The 22103-nt window shown below is 43.5% G+C and overlaps 1 protein-coding gene across 1 annotated transcript in view; it reads left to right on the top strand.

Annotated features, from left to right (window-relative positions):
- LOC126251146 (glutamate receptor ionotropic, kainate 2) overlaps window positions 1–22103 on the top strand; it is a 1402037-nt gene that overhangs the window by 863672 nt on the left and 516262 nt on the right. The window contains exon 6 of the mRNA XM_049951920.1: window positions 16989–17042. Within this exon, the coding sequence (XP_049807877.1) occupies window positions 16989–17042 (54 nt within the window). The remainder of the gene's footprint in view (window positions 1–16988; window positions 17043–22103) is intronic.

The raw sequence follows: 22103 nt of genomic DNA, 5'->3' as shown, positions 1-22103 counted from the left end.
TAGTTTCACTGATATCCTTTCACCTTGAATTTTAATCCCGCTCTTGAACCTTTTTTCTATTTCCATCATTGCTTCTTCGATGTACAGATTGAACACTCTTTAATCCGAGAACTTCGTTGTTGGTCGTCCACTATAATCATTCCCTCTTGTCTGTTGGCTGTACACAAAGTATATTACTCGTCTCTCCCTATAGCTTACTGCTATCTAAGAATTTCGAATATCTCGCACCATTTTACGTTGTCGAAGGCTTTTTCCAGGTCAACAAATCCTATGAACGTGCCTTGATTTTTCTTTAGTCTTGCTTCCATTGTCAACCGCAACATCAGAATTGCCTCTCTCGTGCCTTTGCCTTTCCTGCAGCCAAACTGATCGTCATCCAGCACATCATTTTATTTTCCATTCTTCTGTATATTACTCTTGTGAGCAACTTGGAGGCATGAGCTTTTAAGCTGATTGTGCAATAATTTCTCGCACTTGTCAGCTCTTATAGTCTTCGGAATTGTATGGATGATATTTTTCCGAAAGTCAGATGGTATGTCGCCAGACTCATACATTCTACACACCAATATACGTAACCGTTTTGTTCAATGTTTCCTATGCCTTCTGTCTTATTCAGTCTTAAATCCTCCAAAGCTCTTTTATATTAAGATTCAGATACTGGATCCCCTATCTCTTCTAAATCGACTCCTGTTTCCTCTTCTACCACATCATACAAATATTTCCCCCCATAGAGACCTTCAATGTATTCTGTCCCCTATCGCTCTTACTAAACAGAAAGGTCTTTCTGCCTTTTTTGTCTTCCTGTTTACAGCCGTATTCAGTGATGCTGTAACGGTCTTACAATTACTGATTCCATGGCGTATACGTGATACGTGTACCACGCTACGCTCACATACGACTGTCTTCTAGGTGCTTCTCCCCCCCCCCCCCCCGCTTTTTTTTTTAGTCGGGCAGTGTATTCCACAAACAAGTTATGTGCACAGTTCTGAAGCTGCTCGCAATACATGTCAGTGGAAATAGTATTTCACACGGGGATTTTGAACAGTAGGAACAGAATGAAACTTTAATCTAAAAAAGCACGGATAAAAGAGTTTTGCTGTACAACCACCGGCCCTCCATAACCGTTGGCATTCGCGAGAGAATTAAACGTCAGTTTGAGTGGACCGCACGCCCAAGTCGCCACTGACTCATTAGGAGCCACGCGGGCCGGTAATTGGATCGCCCGGCGAATCGGCAGGCGGCGCGATTGCGTCTAAGTTTGCGGCGGCGTTTAAATAATTTGGAGGCGCGTCGCCGGCAGGCAGAGGCGCCTAACTGAATTGTGTCCGCAGTAAACTGGACACAGGCGCTAATTGGAGCAGCCGGCCGCCGTAGTTGGACTCACGCGGCGTCCTCTGTAGCGAGCCAGGGGTTCCTAGAGGGCACGTACACTGTTCCTCTGCAGGGGGGAGCGGAGAGTGGTAATGACGAATACTTTGCGACAATAATGTATGAATCAACATGATAGTCGTGGTAAAAATGTGATATAAGGAAGGGAGGAGGAATGCGGGATAGGAGGGGGGTGATAGTGGTTGACGATATACTCTGAATACAGTAGTGATAGTGAGTGGATAGTTTGCAAGGAAATGTACAAAGAAACTTAAGAATCGTGCTGTAAGCTAAGAAAAGTATGAAGCAGAAAAGGGTAGTGAAAAGGAGCGGGCATTAATAGGGGTGTATGACGTTACCTCTGCCCCGTAGTGTGCGTTACAGAAGATTTAAATGGGATGATAATAAAGAAGGAAAGAAAATTGCTAAGTGCAGAGGAAACGATGAAAATATATTTGAAACAGGGGAAAAGAAAAATCAGAATTAAGATATTCTGTAACGAACTATGATAATGTTCTACGAAGTGAAAAACTGTGAAAGGTGTTCATTATAATCGGCCATGTTCCACATATTCCGTTTTTACGTAGCTTCGTCTCAAATGCAATCTTCGTTATTATACACGGTCCACGCACCTTAATGTGACAACCTGCCAGAAGCCTGAATAACCACCTTTCGCAGTTAGGAAATGCAGAAAAAGAGTCAGTGAAGTTCTGGCAGGTACCGACAGGGATGTGGAGCCATGACAATTCCAGTACCCGGCCACCTGCGCTAGGTTTGACAGACACATGGCGCGAACAGAACGTGAGGCGTAGCGCCTTCGCACCGCTCCTGTCACTTGTTAGGACGATATCGTTATAGGCATGAGTCACCGACAGATGTCACCAGCTGACATGGACCTGAGTTACAGAGCTGCACGTAGTTGTACTAGTAGGCGGCAGAGGTCAGCAGTTGACGGACAGTGCTAGCAGTCGTAGTCAAAACAATGTTGTAAAGTTTTGTTTGATTAATATTTAATGTATTTGCATAATTATAATTGTTTTATATGTGTAATAATTAGCAGTGTGAGTGTTGTATGAGTGAAGAAGAACAAAAGTAAATGAAAATTGTTTTGTTTATTAATGAAGTACCAGCTAAACTATACAGGGGATTTACTATAATTAAATGTGCAGTCAGTTTATGGTACTACTAAATCGTGAGTAGAACACAAATTAATCGGTAATGTCAGAAGGAGTAATTTTATATTTGATACTTTTCTAAATTTATTTATTTAGCAATTGCCATAGAAAGAAATGTTTTATTATGATGCGTCATTGAAGTAAAGCGCGGGTTAGCGCGGGATAATACTGCAACCTGATTTGCTGTTTGTGATATCAGCCAATCAGAAAAATGCAGGCTCGCGCCAATCTACGCTGGGAACAAAGCCTTTGGTATGATCTAGGGGGGCCGGGGCTGAGGGTTCGAACTAGTAACATCTCATTGAAAGCAGCTCCGACGAAAGTACTGTAAAATCGCGGAAAAATGCTAATTATGAGTTTGCGAAGTAGTACAAAGTGTATTTAAGTGAACGGTATAGTGGAAGTCGTTCAAAAATGGTTCAAATGGCTCTGAGCACTATGCGACTTAATTTCTGAGGTCATCAGTCGCCTAGAACTTAGAACTAATTAAACCTAACTAACCTAAGGGCATCACACACATCCATGCCTGGAAGTCGTGTGGAATTTCGGACGGAATATCAAAATTATTGCTTTTGCCTGTTAGTTAAAACCGCGTGGCGTGTTGTGCGATCTAAGACTGGAACAGGTTTTACGTGTAGAGCAGAGGGCACAACATTTGAGCGAGCATTTTCGTAACTAAACGATCGGGCGAACTCTATTAATTTCGGTAACGGGTGTAAATACCATAAACTGGCTACGTGTGTGATTGTGGTGTGCGTGTGAACTTTACATTCTGTTGCCACTTAGTACGGACTTGGCAGTATTAACTGTGATCTTTATCGTTAAAATACACCTGAAAATTTACATTGCCAAGTTAAAACTTTTATTTCAGTAGCTAGCCACATCCCGTTTACCGGACAATTCTATGTATGTTGCGACCTGCAATAGACAGTAGTGGTCTAGTATTTTCTACTACAGCTTTTAGCTAGACAAATGAACATTGCTGGACACTGGCAGGGTGGTAAAAAGTAACTTGCTGAGCTTAAATCCGGGCAGTTTAATGGCCAGGAGAGTACGACAAAATCATCCTGCGGCTGTTCGAACCATGCCCGTACACTGCGAGGCGTTTTACACGTTGTATTGTCCTGCTGGAAAATGCCATCGGGCCGCAGAGAAGCTAACTGTATGTAGCGGTGGACGTGATCGACAAAGATAGATGCGTATTTCCACTGATCCCTTGTGCCTTCCAGAATGACATCACACAGGGAATGCCACGAAAACATTCCCCAGACCGTAACGCTCCCTCCTAGGTTCTAGACCCTTCCGATGATTGTTGCAGGGCCGTACACGCCAACGGCCATCTGTCCGATGGAGCATAAGACATGATTCATCTGAAAAGGCCACCTGATGCCAATCAGTGGACATGCAGTTGCGGTATTGGCGTGAAAATTCCAGCCTCCGTGCAGTCAGCATAGATACATCAGGCAGGCGACTGCTGCGGAGCCCCACACACAGCAATGTTCGCTGGGCGGTCGTTGAGGAATAATGTTGGTAGCCCTTTGGTTCATCTGGATGGCCAGTTGCTCAACAGTTGCAAGTCTGTCCGACCGCACACACCTCCGCAGCCGTCATCTATGTCCACTGGCGCGCCATAGTTTACTTCGCGCCTGTTCGAACTGCACCATTTTGTCACGCACGGTATACTTTAACCACTGCGACACGCCAACAGTATACAAACTTAGCCGTTTCGTAAATGCTTCCACCATTGGCCCAAAAGCAATATAAGTTGCTTGGTTTCCATTACAATAACGACGGCATTGCTTCTCGCGTCCCCCCCCCCCCCCGACACTTTATATACCCTCCACTGCTAGTGCTGCCACCTGCGGTCTGTAAATGGGTATTGCACGTTGACGTCGAACATAGGCGGTGGTCGTATTAATGTGACTGGACTGTGTACCTGTGGCACTTTCATTGACTGCCGCATATTCTCAGCTGCATCGGCTACACTTGTTTCTCTGCCTGCAGTCTGCTGACATTGTCTAGTGAGGACGTGGTTGCCACATATGGCTTGCTGGTTAGGATGGAACACAAAGCATCCCGCTTCAGTCTATTCCGTTTGAGTTGCTCTGGAGTGAATGTGTGTTTTACTCGGGTAAGACGTGGTGTGCTTTTGACTGAGGTTTCATTTCGTTACACTGAGGAAGATGGAGAGTGATAACTCAAAGCAATTAGTTTATGGCTTGCACTTATGCAGTAATACTGAGAATCGAACATAATATTTGCCGGCCGAAGTGGCCGTGCGGTTAAAGGCGCTGCAGTCTGGAGCCGCAAGACCGCTACGGTCGCAGGTTCGAATCCTGCCTCGGGCATGGATGTTTGTGATGTCCTTAGGTTAGTTAGGTTTAACTAGTTCTAAGTTCTAGGGGACTAATAACCTCAGCAGTTGAGTCCCATAGTGCTCAGAGCCATTTGAACCATTTGAACATAATATTTTGTATACCCCGACTCCAGAACAGAAAGTAATCTGTTTCTTTACTTTACGTCTTGCCGAGCTACATTGGAACTGTGTGGTTGCTTAGTCAATGTTATTGGGTGAGTAGCAGAGTGACACTTACGATTATGGTAAATGTGACGCACAATCCGTTTTGTTTACGAGTCGACTGAATCGTCATCACTTTCAACAAGCCGATGTATGATTCGCAAACGGTGTCGCATTTTATATACACTCCTGGAAATTGAAATAAGAACACCGTGAATTCATTGTCCCAGGAAAGGGAAACTTTATTGACACATTCCTGGGGTCAGATACATCACATGATCACACTGACAGAACCACAGGCACATAGACACAGGCAACAGAGCATGCACAATTTCGGCACTAGTACAGTGTATATCCACCTTTCGCAGCAATGCAGGCTGCTATTCTCCCATGGAGACGATCGTAGAGATGCTGGATGTAGTCCTGTGGAACGGCTTGCCATGCCATTTCCATCTGGCGCCTCAGTTGGACCAGCGTTCGTGCTGGACGTGCAGACCGCGTGAGACGACGCTTCATCCAGTCCCAAACATGCTCAATGGGGGACAGATCCGGAGATCGTGCTGGCCAGGGTAGTTGACTTACACCTTCTAGAGCACGTTGGGTGGCACGGGATACATGCGGACGTGCATTGTCCTGTTGGAACAGCAAGTTCCCTTGCCGGTCTAGGAATGGTAGAACGATGGGTTCGATGACGGTTTGGATGTACCGTGCACTATTCAGTGTCCCCTCGACGATCACCAGTGGTGTACGGCCAGTGTAGGAGATTGCTCTCCACACCATGATGCCGGGTGTTGGCCCTGTGTGCCTCGGTCGTATGCAGTCCTGAGTGTGGCGCTCACCTGCACGGCGCCAAACACGCATACGACCATCATTGGCACCAAGGCAGAAGCGACTCTCATCGCTGAAGACGACACGTCTCCATTCGTCCCTCCATTCACGCCTGTCGCGACACCACTGGAGGCGGGCTGCACGATGTTGGGGCGTGAGCGGAAGACGGCCTAACGGTGTGCGGGACCGTAGCCCAGCTTCATGGAGACGGTTGCGAATGGTCCTCGCCGATACCCCAGGAACAACAGTGTCCCTAATTTGCTGGGAAGTGGCGGTGTGGTCCCCTACGGCACTGCGTAGGATCCTACGGTCTTGGCGTGCATCCGTGCGTCGCTGCGGTCCGGTCCCAGGTCGACGGGCACGTGCACCTTCCGCCGACCACTGGCGACAACATCGATGTACTGTGGAGACCTCACGCCCCACGTGTTGAGCAATTCGGCGGTACGTCCACCCGGCCTCCCGCATGCCCACTATACGCCCTCGCTCAAAGTCCGTCAACTGCACATACGGTTCACGTCCACGCTGTCGCGGCATGCTACCAGTGTTAAAGACTGCGATGGAGCTCCGTATTCCACGGCAAACTGGCTGACACTGACGGCGGCAGTGCACAAATGCTGCGCAGCTAGCGCCATTCGACGGCCAACACCGCGGTTCCTGGTGTGTCCGCTGTGCCGTGCGTGTGATCATTGCTTGTACAGCCCTCTCGCAGTGTCCGGAGCAAGTATGGTGGGTCTGACACACCGGTGTCAATATGTTCTCTTTTCCATTTCCAGGAGTGTACATACTTTTCTCAAAACGATATGGAGCAGGTCTTCGTATGTGCTGAGAGGACAACGTAGGTTGTAAATCACGTAACATTACTCTGAATGTTCTGTAGAATACTCGGGATCAAATAATAACCAAAAAATTTAAAAGATCAGTTCATAATTTTATTGCCATTTCGTTCCTTTCAGCAAATTAGTTTCAGTGAAGTGCGATTTTTGCGACATAATAGTATTTGTAACATGAGGCTTTCACTAATGCGTTATGTAGAGGTAATTCAGAAATATTCTCGTGCTTTATCGATTGGTCAATTGGCTCCACCTTTGCTCCGATCAGTTAATTCAAATATAAATCATTTCTTAACTTAGTAAATTATTTCCGAATCACGGAAGACAAGTTTACCTCTTGAGTTTCAGGATACCGGCTGTTTCGCCGTATCGCCATTATGTTCTACGAAAATTCAGAATAAAGGATGACAGCCAGAAACAGTTGCAGGATAGAATTTTTTTTTATTAAAACTCTTGACCACGGTTTCGGTACATATAAACATACCTTCATCAGAAGTAAAACTTCTAAAATTAATTTTAGAAGTTTTACTTCTGATGAAGGTATGTTTATATGTACCGAAACCGTGGTCAAGAGTTTTAATAAAAAAATTCTATCCTGCAACTGTTTCTGGCTGTCATCCTTTATTCTGAAGAATTTTAACAGTTGCTGCTGCAGCCATGTTTAAAATCTTGTTCTACGAAAATGTTATACTGCTAAGTCACCGTAATCCATAATAGATTGTTTAAGGTGATAGAGAATTTATGCAGCGTCACGCATGCGTTGTGATAAATACTCCTGACGATATATTAATATTATCTCCTTTGGGTTTTACTCATTTATAAAGAGGAGGAACTTTGATGTTCATTGCTGTTAGCGAAGTCACATCTCATGCCAGACAAGTAGACATTGCTCTCAACGAAACCTGCAGGTTGATCACAGGTTGCTTAAGACCTACCCCAACTGATAAGCTCTACTGCCTGGCTGGAATAGCGCCACCATAGATACGCAGAACAGTGGCTGCCAACAAGGAGAGACTGAAAGTGGAACAGGGCAGTGCCCATCCACTGCACGGACATAATCCACTACAGCAACGGCTCAGATCGCGAAAGAGCTTCCTAAGAACACCCGAGAAGCTCACCATTTCACCAGAGGAGGCAAGGCTGGAGTTATGGAAGAAGTCGACGCCTCACCTGCAGACGCCAGAAGCTGAAGAACTGCCACCTGGACACAACGAGAGCTGGCTGGTGTGGAAATCTTCAAACAGATTGCGATCAGGAGTTGGGCGATCCAGAGACAACCTGAAGAGGTGGGGCTTCATAAGAGAAGATAAGTCCTGTGATTGTGGACGAGAACAAACCACAAGCCACATGCTCCAGTGCCTTTTGTGCCCTACATCTTACACGAAGATTGATCTCCTGCAAGCTACTCCAAGCGCCTTGGAGGTTGCAAAGTACTGGGCACATGTAATATAAATACAATTTGTGTATATAAATGTACATATTGATGTGTATGGCTACTGTAAATTTGTATGTTTCTGATTCGAGAATAATAATAATAAAACATTGAAACATTAAAACCGGCTAAAAATACGTCAGAAAGACAATGAAGAATTAAAAACACAGAAGGTAATTGCTAATTCCAACGGAAGTGATGAAACAGTGAAGTGTTGATGAATAAAGAAATCACAAAGCACTAAACACTAAAAGCTGTAAATGAAGGAAGAAAGGTTAAGATTAACGTCCAGTGGATACATCGGCATCTCCAAGATGGAGCACAAAACTTGGTAAGGGCATGTTTGGGAAAGGAAGTAGACCGCGTTTTTTGAATTGAACCACCCATCGGTTGTTTCAATCAGTTCAATGAAACTATGAAAAACAGCTTTGTATATTTGCCCAGGTAAAATGGTGCAAGATGTTTGCAGTTCTCATAAAAACGGGTGTAACTATGCTTCAGGAAAAGGTGGAGACCTGTTGCGGTTCAGTAGGGCCTAAAGCAAGCATGCAATCTAATTTCTTCCCTTACTGTTCTGCCTGTACGTCGAAGAAGAAATCACAAAAACAAAAGAATAGTTAGGAGTAGAGCTGAAATTCATGGCAAAAGTATATCAATGATAGAATTCCCTGACTATATTGCTGTGAAGAAAAGACAGGATATAGGACCTGTTAAGAACTCCAAGAATAGCTTCAATGGTGCTACAGGGAGCCGTAACTGGTAAAAGTTGAGTGGAATGCGTGGATTGCTGTGAGTCGAGGGTACTGTAACCTACCTCCCGTTTTAGTTTTGCCTAGTCTTGGTCGAAATTGTTTTCTTTGCAGCGATTGGACATGCATAAGGGATGGTAACAGAGAGAAACCTGACCGTTGTGCCCAAATAAAACGTGTTTTTTTCCTTTACGTATGTTAATGTCATCAGTTCTTCGGAGCAAGTGAAAACGTTGCCTTGGAACGAGACCAGTTCACAGCTTTTACTGATTTCGCAAGAGTAGCTGTATCCAACCATGGTCACACGTAAGAATGGCTAGACCCAGCCATGATCATAAGGGGCCACTAAGGGTGACGATTTCCGCAGCTCGTGGTCTCGCGGTAGCGTTCTCGCTGCCCGAGCACGGGGTCCCGGGTTCGATTCCCGGCGGGGTCAGGGATTTTCACCTGCCTCGAGATGACTGGGTGTTGTTGTGTCGTCCTCATCATCATCATTCATCCCCATTACGGTCGGAGGAAGGCAATGGCAAATCACCTCCGCTAAGACCTTGCCTAGTACGGTGGTGCGGTTCTCCCGCATCGTCCCCTACGCTCTGTCAAGGAGTATGGGACCTCATCATCATCAAGAGTGACGATATTGATTGGTCCACTGGCTTCATGTGTAATAAAGCGCACCCTCAGCAAATAACCCGATTAATCAGTCGATTTGCCCGACCATTCGACGACAAATTTTCAGTGTTTTTTTTTTTCAATATCTGTAAACTGTCCATTATGTCTAAAACGTGTTTTTTTCCTTTACGTATGTTAATTTAATCAGTTCTTCGAAGCAAGTGAAAACGTTGCTTTGGAACGAGACCAGTTCATAGCTTTTACTGATTTGGCAAGAGTGGCTATATCCAATCATGGTCATATGTAAGAATGGCTAGACCCGATCATGATCCTAACAACAATTTCAGTTTCACTTTCAGTCTGAAGTTTGATTTTGCTATATTGCCTTTCCAAATTAAACTACAAAACTTCTCCTTTGCCTAATTTATTGTTCATGTATTACATGTGCCACTAAGAGTGACGATATTGATTGGTTCACTGGCTTCAAGCGTAATAAAGCGCACCCTCCTCAAATACCCCGATTAATCAGTCTATTTGCCCTACCATTCGGCGACAAATTTTCAGTGTTTTTTTCAATATGTGTAAACTGTCCATAATTATTGTTGAGAACGCAGCTACGTACGACCACCGTATACAAGACCTATAGAACAAAGTCTCCTCGCGTAAAGACATGCGAACGGTAACGCAATATTCGAAACGGCAATATAATGGTTCCTGCCGGAAAAGGTACACGTTCGCAGTTGCCAGTAGCACTCCTTACAACATTTGGTGTAAGTATTTCGCTGAGAAGAAAGTTTAGCTGGGAAAATGGAGTCGTGACTGGCCACATCAAACCAGTTACAAGACTCAATACCAAAAAGACACTGGGCTACCGGACGGTCAACGGCATCCACACACTCATCCGGTCCACTTATCATCGCCGTTCGTACTGTTCCGGGCGGCATTTAGATGATTCGTTTTTGTGAAGTCCCTCCAGCCATTGTACACGTGGACCTTATCTGCTTGGAACACTTTTCCACTGTCCTCAGATCACGTCAGTTGTCACCTCAAAATTTTGACTCAGTTTCAGATTGTCTCCAAGTATCAGAATGAATTTTATCTCATCGTCCACAGTCTTAGACAAGCCCCTCCCTCTCCCTCTCCCTCTCCCTCTCCCTCTCCCTCTCCCTCACCCTCTCCCTCTCCCTCTCCCTCTCCCTCTCCATCTCACCCTCTCCCCCACTCCCCCTTTCTTCCTCTCTCCCTCTCTCCCTCTTCCCCTCACTCCCTCTCTCCCTTTCCCTCTCTCTCTCTCTCCCTCTCTCCCTCTCTCCCTCTCTCCCTCTCTCCCTCTGTCCCTCTGTCCCTCTCTCCCTCTCTCCCTCTCTCCCTCTCTCCCTCTCTCCCTCTCTCCCTCTCTCCCTCTCTCCATCTCTCTCCCTCTCCCTCTCTCTCTCTCTCTCATTTTTCTCTTTCTCATTCCTACACTCCTGTACAGGGATCTTGAATCGACGGTACGAGCCGGCCACAGTGGTCTAGCGGTTCTAGGCGCTTCAGTCCGGAACCGCGCGACTGCTACGGTCGCAGGTTCGAATACTGCCTCGGGCATGGATGTGTGTGATGTCCTTAGGTTAGTTAGGTTTTAAGTAGTTCTAAGTTCTAGGGGACTGATGACCACAGATGTTAAGTCCCATAGTGCTCAGAGCCATTTGAGCCATACGACGGTACGTCTTGCAAGTGGACGGTAGTAAAGTATTTGATTCCTCATCTCTCGTGAAATCCACACTCGTCTCCACTCTTCTCGGCAGTTCCTCTTTATTCCGACGACTACCAAAGTGCTAATGAAGGTTTTTCTTATGTATATAAACAGTTCCACTTCGCTGAGGCATCTATGGCGGCGTCTATGAGGGTCACTCAGTCCCTATTTACTTCGCGTCCCGTCTCTTTTTGCTTGCAAAACCATATTTTTTGCCTCTATTGTACCTTGGAAGCTCTGTATCAAGAGTACTCACCCATTAACGGAAAGGGAGTGGGAAGTATTAGTGGTATATGTAGTGCTCTCAGCCTCACACCGCAGTGTGTGTTCCAGAACACCAGTCAAGACATAAAAGTGAAAAATTTCAAATAGGAAAGGCAGTACCTGAAGTACAGCAGGAACGATGAAAAAAATATTGTAAATGGGGAAAAACGAAGAGGAGAATTAAGAAATTATGTAAATAATCATGATAGTAAATATTGTAGGTCGTGAAAAAACAACGACGCACTTGCTACGTTGTCTTCAGTTCATTCGCATATCTGTTCTGATATTCTTGTGTGTATGTATGTGCAGAATGGATAAATGGCACTGGATAGGAAAATATTTCATGCACCTTAATAATGGCAATCCAGTTTAAAATTAGTCACCATGGATGCGGATGATGTAAGTTCGGTTGCCATCTTAAGGTGCATGAGATATTTTCCTGCCATGCTTCATTTTGCCCATACTGTAGTTTGTTTGCTAGGTGACAATGCGTAAATTTATCGAAGGTTATCTCGATGCCTAGAAACTCAACATCGGCCTAAGATCCGCTATTTACTACATTCTAGATCCAATGAAGGAACTTCTCGTAGGATTACTGGAACAGTTTTGCCTTGCCAGACTTTTCTTCCAGCACTGAGATTTTCATTTTTTATTTGAGGATTATTCAATTGATCAGCCGCATTTGAAGGTCTTGGTTCACTTGCTATCGATTTTGTCGCTGTGTACCACCATCTTCAGGCCGCTCTAAGATAGAGCGTGTAATGACGCAGAAAACCAGCTAACTATCATAATACACCCCACCACAGGCCACACCCATATCCAAGTCAGATACGATGAATACCTTCCTTCCTGTTTATGGTACTGGATAGTTCCAGCACATCAACAGGTATCCTCATGATTACCCGTTTTAACACAGAGACGCCTGAAGATGCTGCCCTATATAGCAGAAATACATTACAAATAAAGCAAAACGCTTAAATACAGCTGAAGAAGTCATTTATACACCGGAAAATGTACATAGTGTTCAGCAGGTGCCCACAAGCCTGTCCAAACATGGGCATACTAGTAATTTCCGTTTCACGTTTAAGTTTAATGGAAGATACAGAATTAACGTATACATTGCACACTGACTAGGATAGGCTAAATTAATTTCTTGATTGACTACCTCTTACGTAGTAACTTATTTGAACCATTTATACAAGGTGTCCCAAGTAGAAACGGTCAACATTCTAATACTGGATTCCCCATCTCTTCCCTATTGTCTGTTGTTCCTTGTTTTGTCACGTTATCAGGCAAGACCTCCCCCTGATGGACGTCTTCATTGCACTCTTTCCACCTATCCGCTTTCTCCTCTGCTTTTAACATTTGGCCGCGCGGAGTGGCCGACGGTTTGAGGCGCCATGTCACGGATTGCGCGGCCCCTCCCGCCGGAGGTTCGCGTCCTCCCTAGGGCATGGGTGTGTGTGTTGTTGTTAGCATAAGTTAGTTTAAGTTAGTTTAAGTTAGTTTAAGTAATGTGTAAGAGTAGGGACCGATGACCTCGACACTTTGGTCCCTTAGGAATTCACAAACATTTGAACATTTTTTAATAGTTGATTACCATTGCTCTCAATGCTACACCCTTACTTTTAATTTTATCGTAGGTTGGTTTGACATTTCTGTATGCTGAGTCAGTCCTTACGACAGTTATTTCTTTTTCGATTTCTTCATAATTTTTCTGTAGCCATTTCGCCTTTAGCTTCCCCACACTAACTATTTATTTCATTCCTAAGTGACTTGTATTTCTTCATTCCTGAATTTCCCTGTACATTTTTGTATTTACGAGTACTTCTCGTGTCACCCAAGTTTGCTCTGCAGTTATCTATCCCATACTTTGGAATTTTATTTTCTGTGTTTTCATCAGTTGAGTTTGAATCATATTCCCATCTGTTATAACTGTAATCTATGATGCCGACGTTCACTCGTCCGTGCCGCAACGTTGGCTAGGTTAGAGGTCAGAGTCGGCGGCTGCTGGGATTCGGCCAATTTCCGCGGTCGCAGCCGGGCGAGGGCACAGGCCGTGAATTTCCGTCGCGTCTATGAGGAGAGCCGCTCCACGCACTCTGGCCGACTTCCAGCTGATCCTTCCAGGCTGCCCACTCGCTCGGAACACGGTGATAATTTTTTCCTCAGCTTCGGATCAGAATTTATAGCAACATCTTCGCCTCTCTTCTTTAAGTGATTAAATGCCTTGCTTCAGTGGTGACGGATTTATGTAGGATCATGAAAACTCTTTTTCAACGGCCCTTTCGCCATTTTCTAACCAGGTCGTGACCGTAAGTCGATGAGTGTCTGTAGGGTGTTAAACGAAAAACTGCCACTATCCATCAAAGTGCTCTTTAGCTTCCTGAGTGACGTGCCTTTCACTGGTTAAGCGCTGAAAATGCCACAGTCTGATATAAGAGGCGGCCGTGTCATTTCCCCTTGATAGAGTGCTCATTCACTGTACATACAATGATCATCACCATTTTTTAACTTAGCTCGTAACATATTAATTACCCACTTATTTATTTGCATTTCGTCGCCAAGAAGGAATGCAGTATAATGTTTTTCTTTGGAATAAAAGGTGGTTCAGAAAGGAAGTTAAAAATTTGGAATGATACCGAAATTTATTGAGATAAGTAAAGAATTGGTAGGTGTGTCACTTAGTACCAAACAACCTCAAATTCGATTCACGTGGAGCAGCAGGACCACATTCCGCCACTAGTAGCACACTGAAAGTATACGACCTTTCTTCTTCATGGTGAAAACTTTCAATAGTGTTGTGTATCTGGATATGCTTGAAAACATTTTAATTTCACAGATAAATGAAGATGACAGATATTGGATGCTTTATTACCAACAAGACGGTGCACCACCTCATTTTCTCACGGAATTTCAGAGTTTGCTAGATAACACCAGAAAAAAGAAAGACTTACACTATCCTTTACTCAACCTATCTTTGGCACAGAAAGGGGTAAAATATGCTGCTATAAAATTTTCGACAAATGACCAGATGAAATAAAATGTCTGACAGACAGCAGTAATAGCTTCAAAAATAAATTGAAATCATATCTCCTTGACAACTTCTATACCATAGATGAATTCTTGAATAGGAATAAATAAATCTATAAATATAGTATATGCATTTTGTACCATTTAAGGGAATGGAGTGAATAATAGAAATATTAATCTTTAACTCTGTATTGTAATATACATATATTAACAAATCTTGTTTCATATGTGTATTTCTTGTGCACTTGATACGTTCCACATCGTAACGGCTACCGTACCGTGCAACTGATCAATGGAACTCACAACCAACTAACTTACTAACTAATCGCTTCGCAAATCGGTGAATTGGCCATGAAGGGCCAATCGCCTGACAGCCTCGCGTCCCAGACTTGACACTACTAGATTTCGTTCTCTGGCGTTTCATTAAAGGCCGTTTGAATGCTCCTCCCCTGCCACACAATTTAGCCGCCCTGCAAAATGGACTCTACCATGTCACTGCAGAAGTTACGCCAGATTTCCTGCAGTGACCGTGAGAAGCAATTGATTATGTGTGGGATATTTGCCGCATCACGAATGGTGGTCATATCGAACCAAAATGTGAAGCCTGAGATTGTTTGCTACAAAATAACAGATCTACCGTCTTCAGTGCAGATGCACAAGTACATCTTTCGGGAGTCTCTGAGAGCGAATATGGAGGAAATGGACAGGTACTGCAGATGGGTGGCGCTCGATGGGAGTGTGGATAGGCCGTGAGGCTTGCCGAGATAGTCTGCGCGGTTGTGGTCACGCTGTGTCCCGGATGGCGCAGTGGTTACCGCACCTGCCCAGTAAGCAGGAGATCCCGGGTTCGATTCTCGGTCCACTACACATTTTCACTCGTCCCACCGATTCCGCGTAATGTCCCAGTGCAGCTGACAGCAGTGATCCCTCCCCTTTCCATTCCCTTCTTGCCCTCTTCGCCTTCAATTTACATATAAGGATAATCCACGTTGGACGAACTCGCATCAGGTTTTCCTGGTTACTGTAAGCCGTCGCATTAACAGCTAGCCTCCAGGCTTCATTCAGATGTTCAGTGTTTCCGACGATACAATCTGTGTGGACGCGAAAAGCTTGAAATCGTGCTTCTAGTCACGGTCTGGAACGAATTTTTATTAGTCACAAAGTATTGATGTTGAACGAAGCAGGTGTGTATCATTGCTCCGTGACACCTGCTCCGTTCACATCCACTGCCTACCATCATGGTATAAAGTCTCTGAGGAAGGTCACATTCTGACCGAAACCTGTCACCACTTAAAACAGATATTTTATTGCGGTTAAGACTGTTTGTGATCCATTTTAATGAATGTGGTTGTAGGTGATGGAGGCCATCACCCCCGATACCTATTACGTCACTGCGAATAGGAAGTGGTTCTGACTCTCAATAAATGTTAGTAATCTTCGGTATAACTTCCAAAAAGCAGGTCAAAAGCTAAAACTTGAATTACATGGTGAGGGCTGTTAGAGGAAACATAAGTGAAATCACTTTTATAAAAAGAGAGGGACACTTCAAAGGAACTTTATCTTCTAGCTGAAAGCATCTGTTACATTGTATAGGAATCCACTTATTTTACATGAAAATTTGGCATTTGTGTGGTATCTAATCATCAATAGAAAGCGTCAGCCGGATTTGACTTACACACATATTCAGACTGACAAAAGTACTCAATATTCAACAGAATTATATTACTATCAACGTAAAAATCAGTTGTTTCTGCATTTTACTTTGCACACCTCTCAATAAATAACACATAATATTACATAGTTAATTCATTGTGTAAAATAAACAGTTATCATTCTTCTGATATGCCTATACCTCAAAACGATTTAATCCACCTTTAGTTGCGAACTATTGACTGTCATATAACGCGTTTTCTAGATGTCCGAAATTTTGGGTGCAATTTTGAGATGTCTTTCTCGTATATAATCTTCGGAGGAAGTGCAGGCATTTCCTAACCACCGACGATGGAGGGTGAAGACATATATTCACCAACTTAGGATAAATTTACGTTTGTGATACACAGTCAAATATAGATGTCATTATGGTACCCCTATCCACTTCATCGGTGTCAACGAAACGAGCAAAAAATTTGCTTTTCTTAAAAAGTCACAAAAGAAAAATATTCACAAGTCAACACTGGGTTACACTACCGTGCAGTATGTACCAACACAATTGGAAAATTTGTAAGATATCAACATTATGTTTGTGTAAGATATCAACATTATGTTTGTATAAGATATCAACATTATGTTTGTGTAACATATCAACATTATGTTTGTGTAAGATATCAACATTATGTATGTGTGCCAAAATATTTTTGGCCCTGTCCTAATGTAGTGAGGAACGGATAGCATCGGCAATTTACTGATAATGACAAAAGAATAACACAATTTGTTTCTTTTATTTTCAGATTCTGCAGCTCCAAATGAACGACTTCCGATACCACTATATGTTCACCACATTCGTAAGTATGCGTCCTAAAACCACAACAGTTTCTTTTACGTTTGATTCAAGTTATGATGTCTGCAAATGTGACATTTGCCGGCCGAAGTGGCCGTGCGGTTAAAGGCACTGCAGTCTGGAACTGCAAGACCGCTACGGTCGCAGGTTCGAATCCTGCCTCGGGCATGGATGTTTGTGATGTCCTTAGGTTAGTTAGGTTTAACTAGTTCTAAGTTCTAGGGGACTAATGACCTCAGCAGTTGAGTCCCATAGTGCTCACACACACACACACACACACACACACACACACACACACACATACATATATATATATATATATATATATATATATATATATATATACAAACCTACGTTTTTTAAATGGAGCCACGTTAGCACATCTGAACATATAAACAAATACGTAATCAGTGCCGTTTGTTGCATTGTAAAATGTTAATTACATCCGGAGATATTGTAACCTAAAGTTGACGCTTGAAACCTCCGACGTTCAGTTGCGTGTTGTAACAAACACGGGCCACGGTCGGCGAGCAGCATCTGCAGGGACATGTTTACGATGACGACCGTGTTTACGAGTGTGGCTGTAGTGCACTGTTGTGGTTTGGTCTAGCTGTCGCAGTGTCCGCATGTAGCGCTTGCTGCTATTGTTATTCTGCATTCGTCTCCGCACGCAGACCAACTGTAGTACACCTTGTTACCAGACGTCTGTGATAGTGTAGTGTTTTAGGAACTGTGACCATGGTGTATTCGAACACTGAAAAGGCGGAGATGGTACTCATCTATGGCGAGTGTCGACGAATTACAGCTGAAGCCTGCAGGGTGTATGCAGAACGGTACCCGGACACAGAGCATCCAACGTGCCGCACATTGCAAAACATCTACCGCCAACTGTATGCAACAGGTATGGTCGTAGCACGCAAACGGGTCCGTAACAGGCCCGTCACAGGAGAAGCGGGTGCAGTTGGTGTGTTAGCTGCTGTTGCCATGAAACCACACATGACAGGACATTACGAGAGCCGGTGGACTGAGTCAAAGTAGTGTCATGCGCATACTGCATCGTCACCGCATTCACCCATTTCATGTGTCGCTACATCAGCAATTACATGGTGATGACTTTAATCATCGAGTGCATTTCTCTCAATGGGCATTAACAGAGAATGCGTTGCATTTCTACCTGTTTACCGATGAAGCGGGTTTCACAAACCACGGGGCAGTGAATCTACGGAACATGCATTACTGGTCCGTGGACAATCCTCGCTGGCTCAGACAAGTAGAGCGACAGCGACCGTGGACTGTAAATGTATGGGGCGGAATCATTGGCGACCACCTCATTGGTCCTCACTTCATTGCAGGGGCCCAAACAGCTGCAACATACATCGCGTTCCTACAGAATGATCTGCCAACGTTGCTCGAAAATGTCCCACTGGAAACGCGTCGACGTATGTGGTATCAGCATGATGGTGCACCTGCACATTCCGCAATTAACACTAGGCTGACCCTTGATAGGATGTTCGACGGGCATTTCATAGGACGTGGAGGACGCATAAATTGGCCAGCCCGTTCTCCTGATTTTACCCCTCTGGACTTCTTTCTGTAGGGTACGTTAAAGGAGAATGTGTACCGTGATGTGCCCACAACCCCAGAAGATATGAAACAACGTATTGTGGCAGCCTGCGGCGACATTGCACCAGATGTACTGCGGCGTGTACGACATTCATTACCCCAGAGATTGCAATTGTGTGCAGCAAATGATGGCCACCACATTGAACATCTATTGGCCTGACATGTCGGGACACATTCTATTCCACTCCGTAATTGAAAACGGAAACCACGTGTGTACGTGTACCTCACACCTCATGGTAATGTACATGTGCGTCAGTGAAAAAGACCAATAAAAAGGTGTTAGCATGTGGACGTAATGTGCTGTTCCAGTCTCTTCTGAACCTAAGGTCCATCACCGTTCCCTTTGGATCCCTACGTAATTCGGTGCTCTCCGATACACACGATCGAACAGCGGAGGAGTGGTACTCAACCGTCAACTTTAGGTTACAATATCTCCGGATGTAATTAACATTTTAGAATGCAACAAACGGCACTGATTACGTATTTGTTTATATGTTCAGATGTGCTAACAAAACTAACGTGGTTCCATTTAAAAAAACGTAGGTTTGTGTTAAAAAACATACTTCCGTGCATTTTTTTATGGTTTGTATTAAAAAATTACACTAGCCCCTCTCCTCACGTTCGGTCTGTGGAATCGGTTCGTCAGTATTTGATGTGGTTTACGAAATATATCCAACGGTAACGTTAGGTGACTCACCCTGTATATAGTGGAGGAGAACTTAAGAATTATTGAAAAAGTTCTTTATTTCGGCCTTGAAACACAAATCACAATACGCTAAGAATGATTTGAATTATAGTCACCATATTCAGACCCCTGTGCTGAAGTATGCTAGCGTAACTGCACATTAAAAAAATTCTACTGTAGTAGCGTAGTCACTCGGTACAGGAACAGTCATTAATGTAATACTGCGAGCTATATGAGACGTTTTGTGGGACCAAGTACAAGTGTATATCAATATCGTGGCACTACTGTGATAGTAAGCTTTCACTTGTCTTACAAGACATTTTATAAAGTAAGATGGACGTATGATGGGTGTACTCGATAAATAATTGTAACTACCTTCTTTGTGCAATGAATACCTATTAAATAACAGAGGAGTTACTCCACAATATTATCATCAGTGACTGAATATATGCAAAATAAGTTAACCTCCTGCCTTCGGTAAGCCAAAAGTTGATAATTATTCTTATTACAAAAGTGAGCGATCGTAAGCCTTTTAGCAGCTCTGCTATTCTGTTTTTCAGTTCAGTGTATACAGTTCAGTATGTATAACTAAGAACTTACATTTTTGACAGTCCGAAACTTGTTGAGCTGTGTTTCTTCAAGGTTTAAAGTTACGCAATTGCTGCAAAATTAGTTAATAACCTTACAAAGAAAAATTTGTTCAATCTGAGATGCAGAACAGTAAAACAAACTTTGACAAGCAAAACGAAAAAGACTACAAAGCTCTATAAAACAACTTCTATTAATAAGCGAGTGTCCCAGAACCCAAGTCCAGTTTCAGCTTGCTTATTTAACGATTTCTATAGGAAACAAAAATTTTATTTTCAATATTTCGCTTCACAACTAAACGAATTTAAAAATTTAAAATTCTATCTTAATCTACTCATTAAGAGGTACATTCTTATGTTAAAAGGTTAACAAGTACTATAGTTCAAACGGTGTGTGTTTGTTTTGAGGCAGTGTAGCTGACAACTCACAAATAATCGACATTTTTCATCTGTTAACTGAGGATGGGAGCCCTTAGCGACCTCCAACAAACCTTATACATAGTTTAAAACCTTTATGAAACGTTTCCTCTCCAACTTCCCCTCCTCCCCGCCCCCCCACCCACACACACGCACACGAACTGAAAGCAAAAAAAAGAAACATTTATCGCTTAGTACAGTTTCGCTGTTCGTGCAGTAAAACTTCAACATGAGACATGGCGTTTTAATTTATTACTTCGATTCGATTAATTCTATTCGCAACATAATTTCCAAGCAGTATCTGCAGATGCCGCGGAATGAATCTGCCAAGTGATATTACTGTACGACACATAGTTCACGAGATATGACGTCATAAACATTGACATGCGTGATAAACTAGCTTTTGCTTACATTACTCAGACCATATTCATCCAGTGTTTATATTCATCCAGTGTTTAGCAATGGAACACTTAGCGACTTCCAACAAACCTTAAGCGTAATTTCAAAACCTCTTAAAATCGTTTTGTCACTTACATTCTACCGCCATACATTTACTCATTACCTTACTTGTTAAGTAATCTGATTCTGAAGCTCTTGTATACATGATATTTCTATTCTTGGAAGTATCAACGGTTACTGGTAGGTTACTAAATTGTTGCGATTGTCGGTCACTTACGAAATGAGGTGGTTCGAGACTGAATTCTACTCGAATGTCAATTTGTTGGGTTATTAAGGGATGTTCTAATGAAGATTAAAGGATCACAGCATAGAGAATGAAATAAACACCTACACAGTAGATGAATTCGAATAAATACACAAAGTTGAAATGATAATCTGACCCACATGTTGTCCTGTTGTCTGTTAAAAGCTTGGAAATTGCGACAAGGGAGACTCCAGAAGATACAGGAGGCGACGAGAAGCGCAGCTGTAATAAAGACAGGTTCCAGAATGAACAGGATGATGATGACGATGATGTTGCTACAGTTTGAAGTACACATTAAAGAAATTATACAGAAATCTGACTTACTCCATTCTTATAAGGCCAGAATAGTGTGATATGGAACCAAATGAGAGCGACAGAACGTTCAGGCAACGCAAGCTGTGGAGTCACCGGCCCACACGCAGGACGTTGCCCTGAGGCAGTATAATGTCACCTGGCGCACCACCGCAACCAGTTTACACCAAGGGGCGCAGCTGACGCACGCCCGCAACACATGCAACTGCTTGTCCTGGGGCACTACCGTGCCTCTTCAACCGCCTGGATGCGCTTGCGTTGCTCGCACGTAGGGGGTCGTCATGCAGCATTTGCCGTAAATAAGTGTAACTACTCAAAATCAACGCGATACGCAAAGTCCGATTATAGCAGTTAGCTGTACTACATCCGCATCCAATGTCATAATGGAAATGGTACGGGCATTGACAGCTCTCACTTTGTTTTAACTTCCATTGCCTAACAGTTCTCAAATATGAAACTTTCCCAGACGCCTGTACCTACCTCACTTCGAGAAAGAACCGTGACTCGAACTTTAATTACAAATAAAAACACATTTTTTTGACATTTATCGAGATGTATTGAATTTCAGACTTGTTATGTGTTTTTTTTCTTTTTCTTAAGAGAGAAAAAATATAACATTTCACACTTGTTACGAGTTAAATACTGACAAAATGTCAAGAAACTCCCTTTCCGAAGCTTGCAAGTGATAAACTCAAAAAAATATGAAACTTAGGAAAGATCCATTCGGAAGAGGAGTAT

This window comes from Schistocerca nitens, chromosome 1, assembly GCF_023898315.1.
Source record: "Schistocerca nitens isolate TAMUIC-IGC-003100 chromosome 1, iqSchNite1.1, whole genome shotgun sequence".
In the NCBI taxonomy this organism is placed as follows: domain Eukaryota; kingdom Metazoa; phylum Arthropoda; class Insecta; order Orthoptera; family Acrididae; genus Schistocerca; species Schistocerca nitens.
The sequence above is the reverse complement of the archived record's forward strand: the minus strand, read 5'-3'. Positions and strand labels throughout refer to the sequence as shown.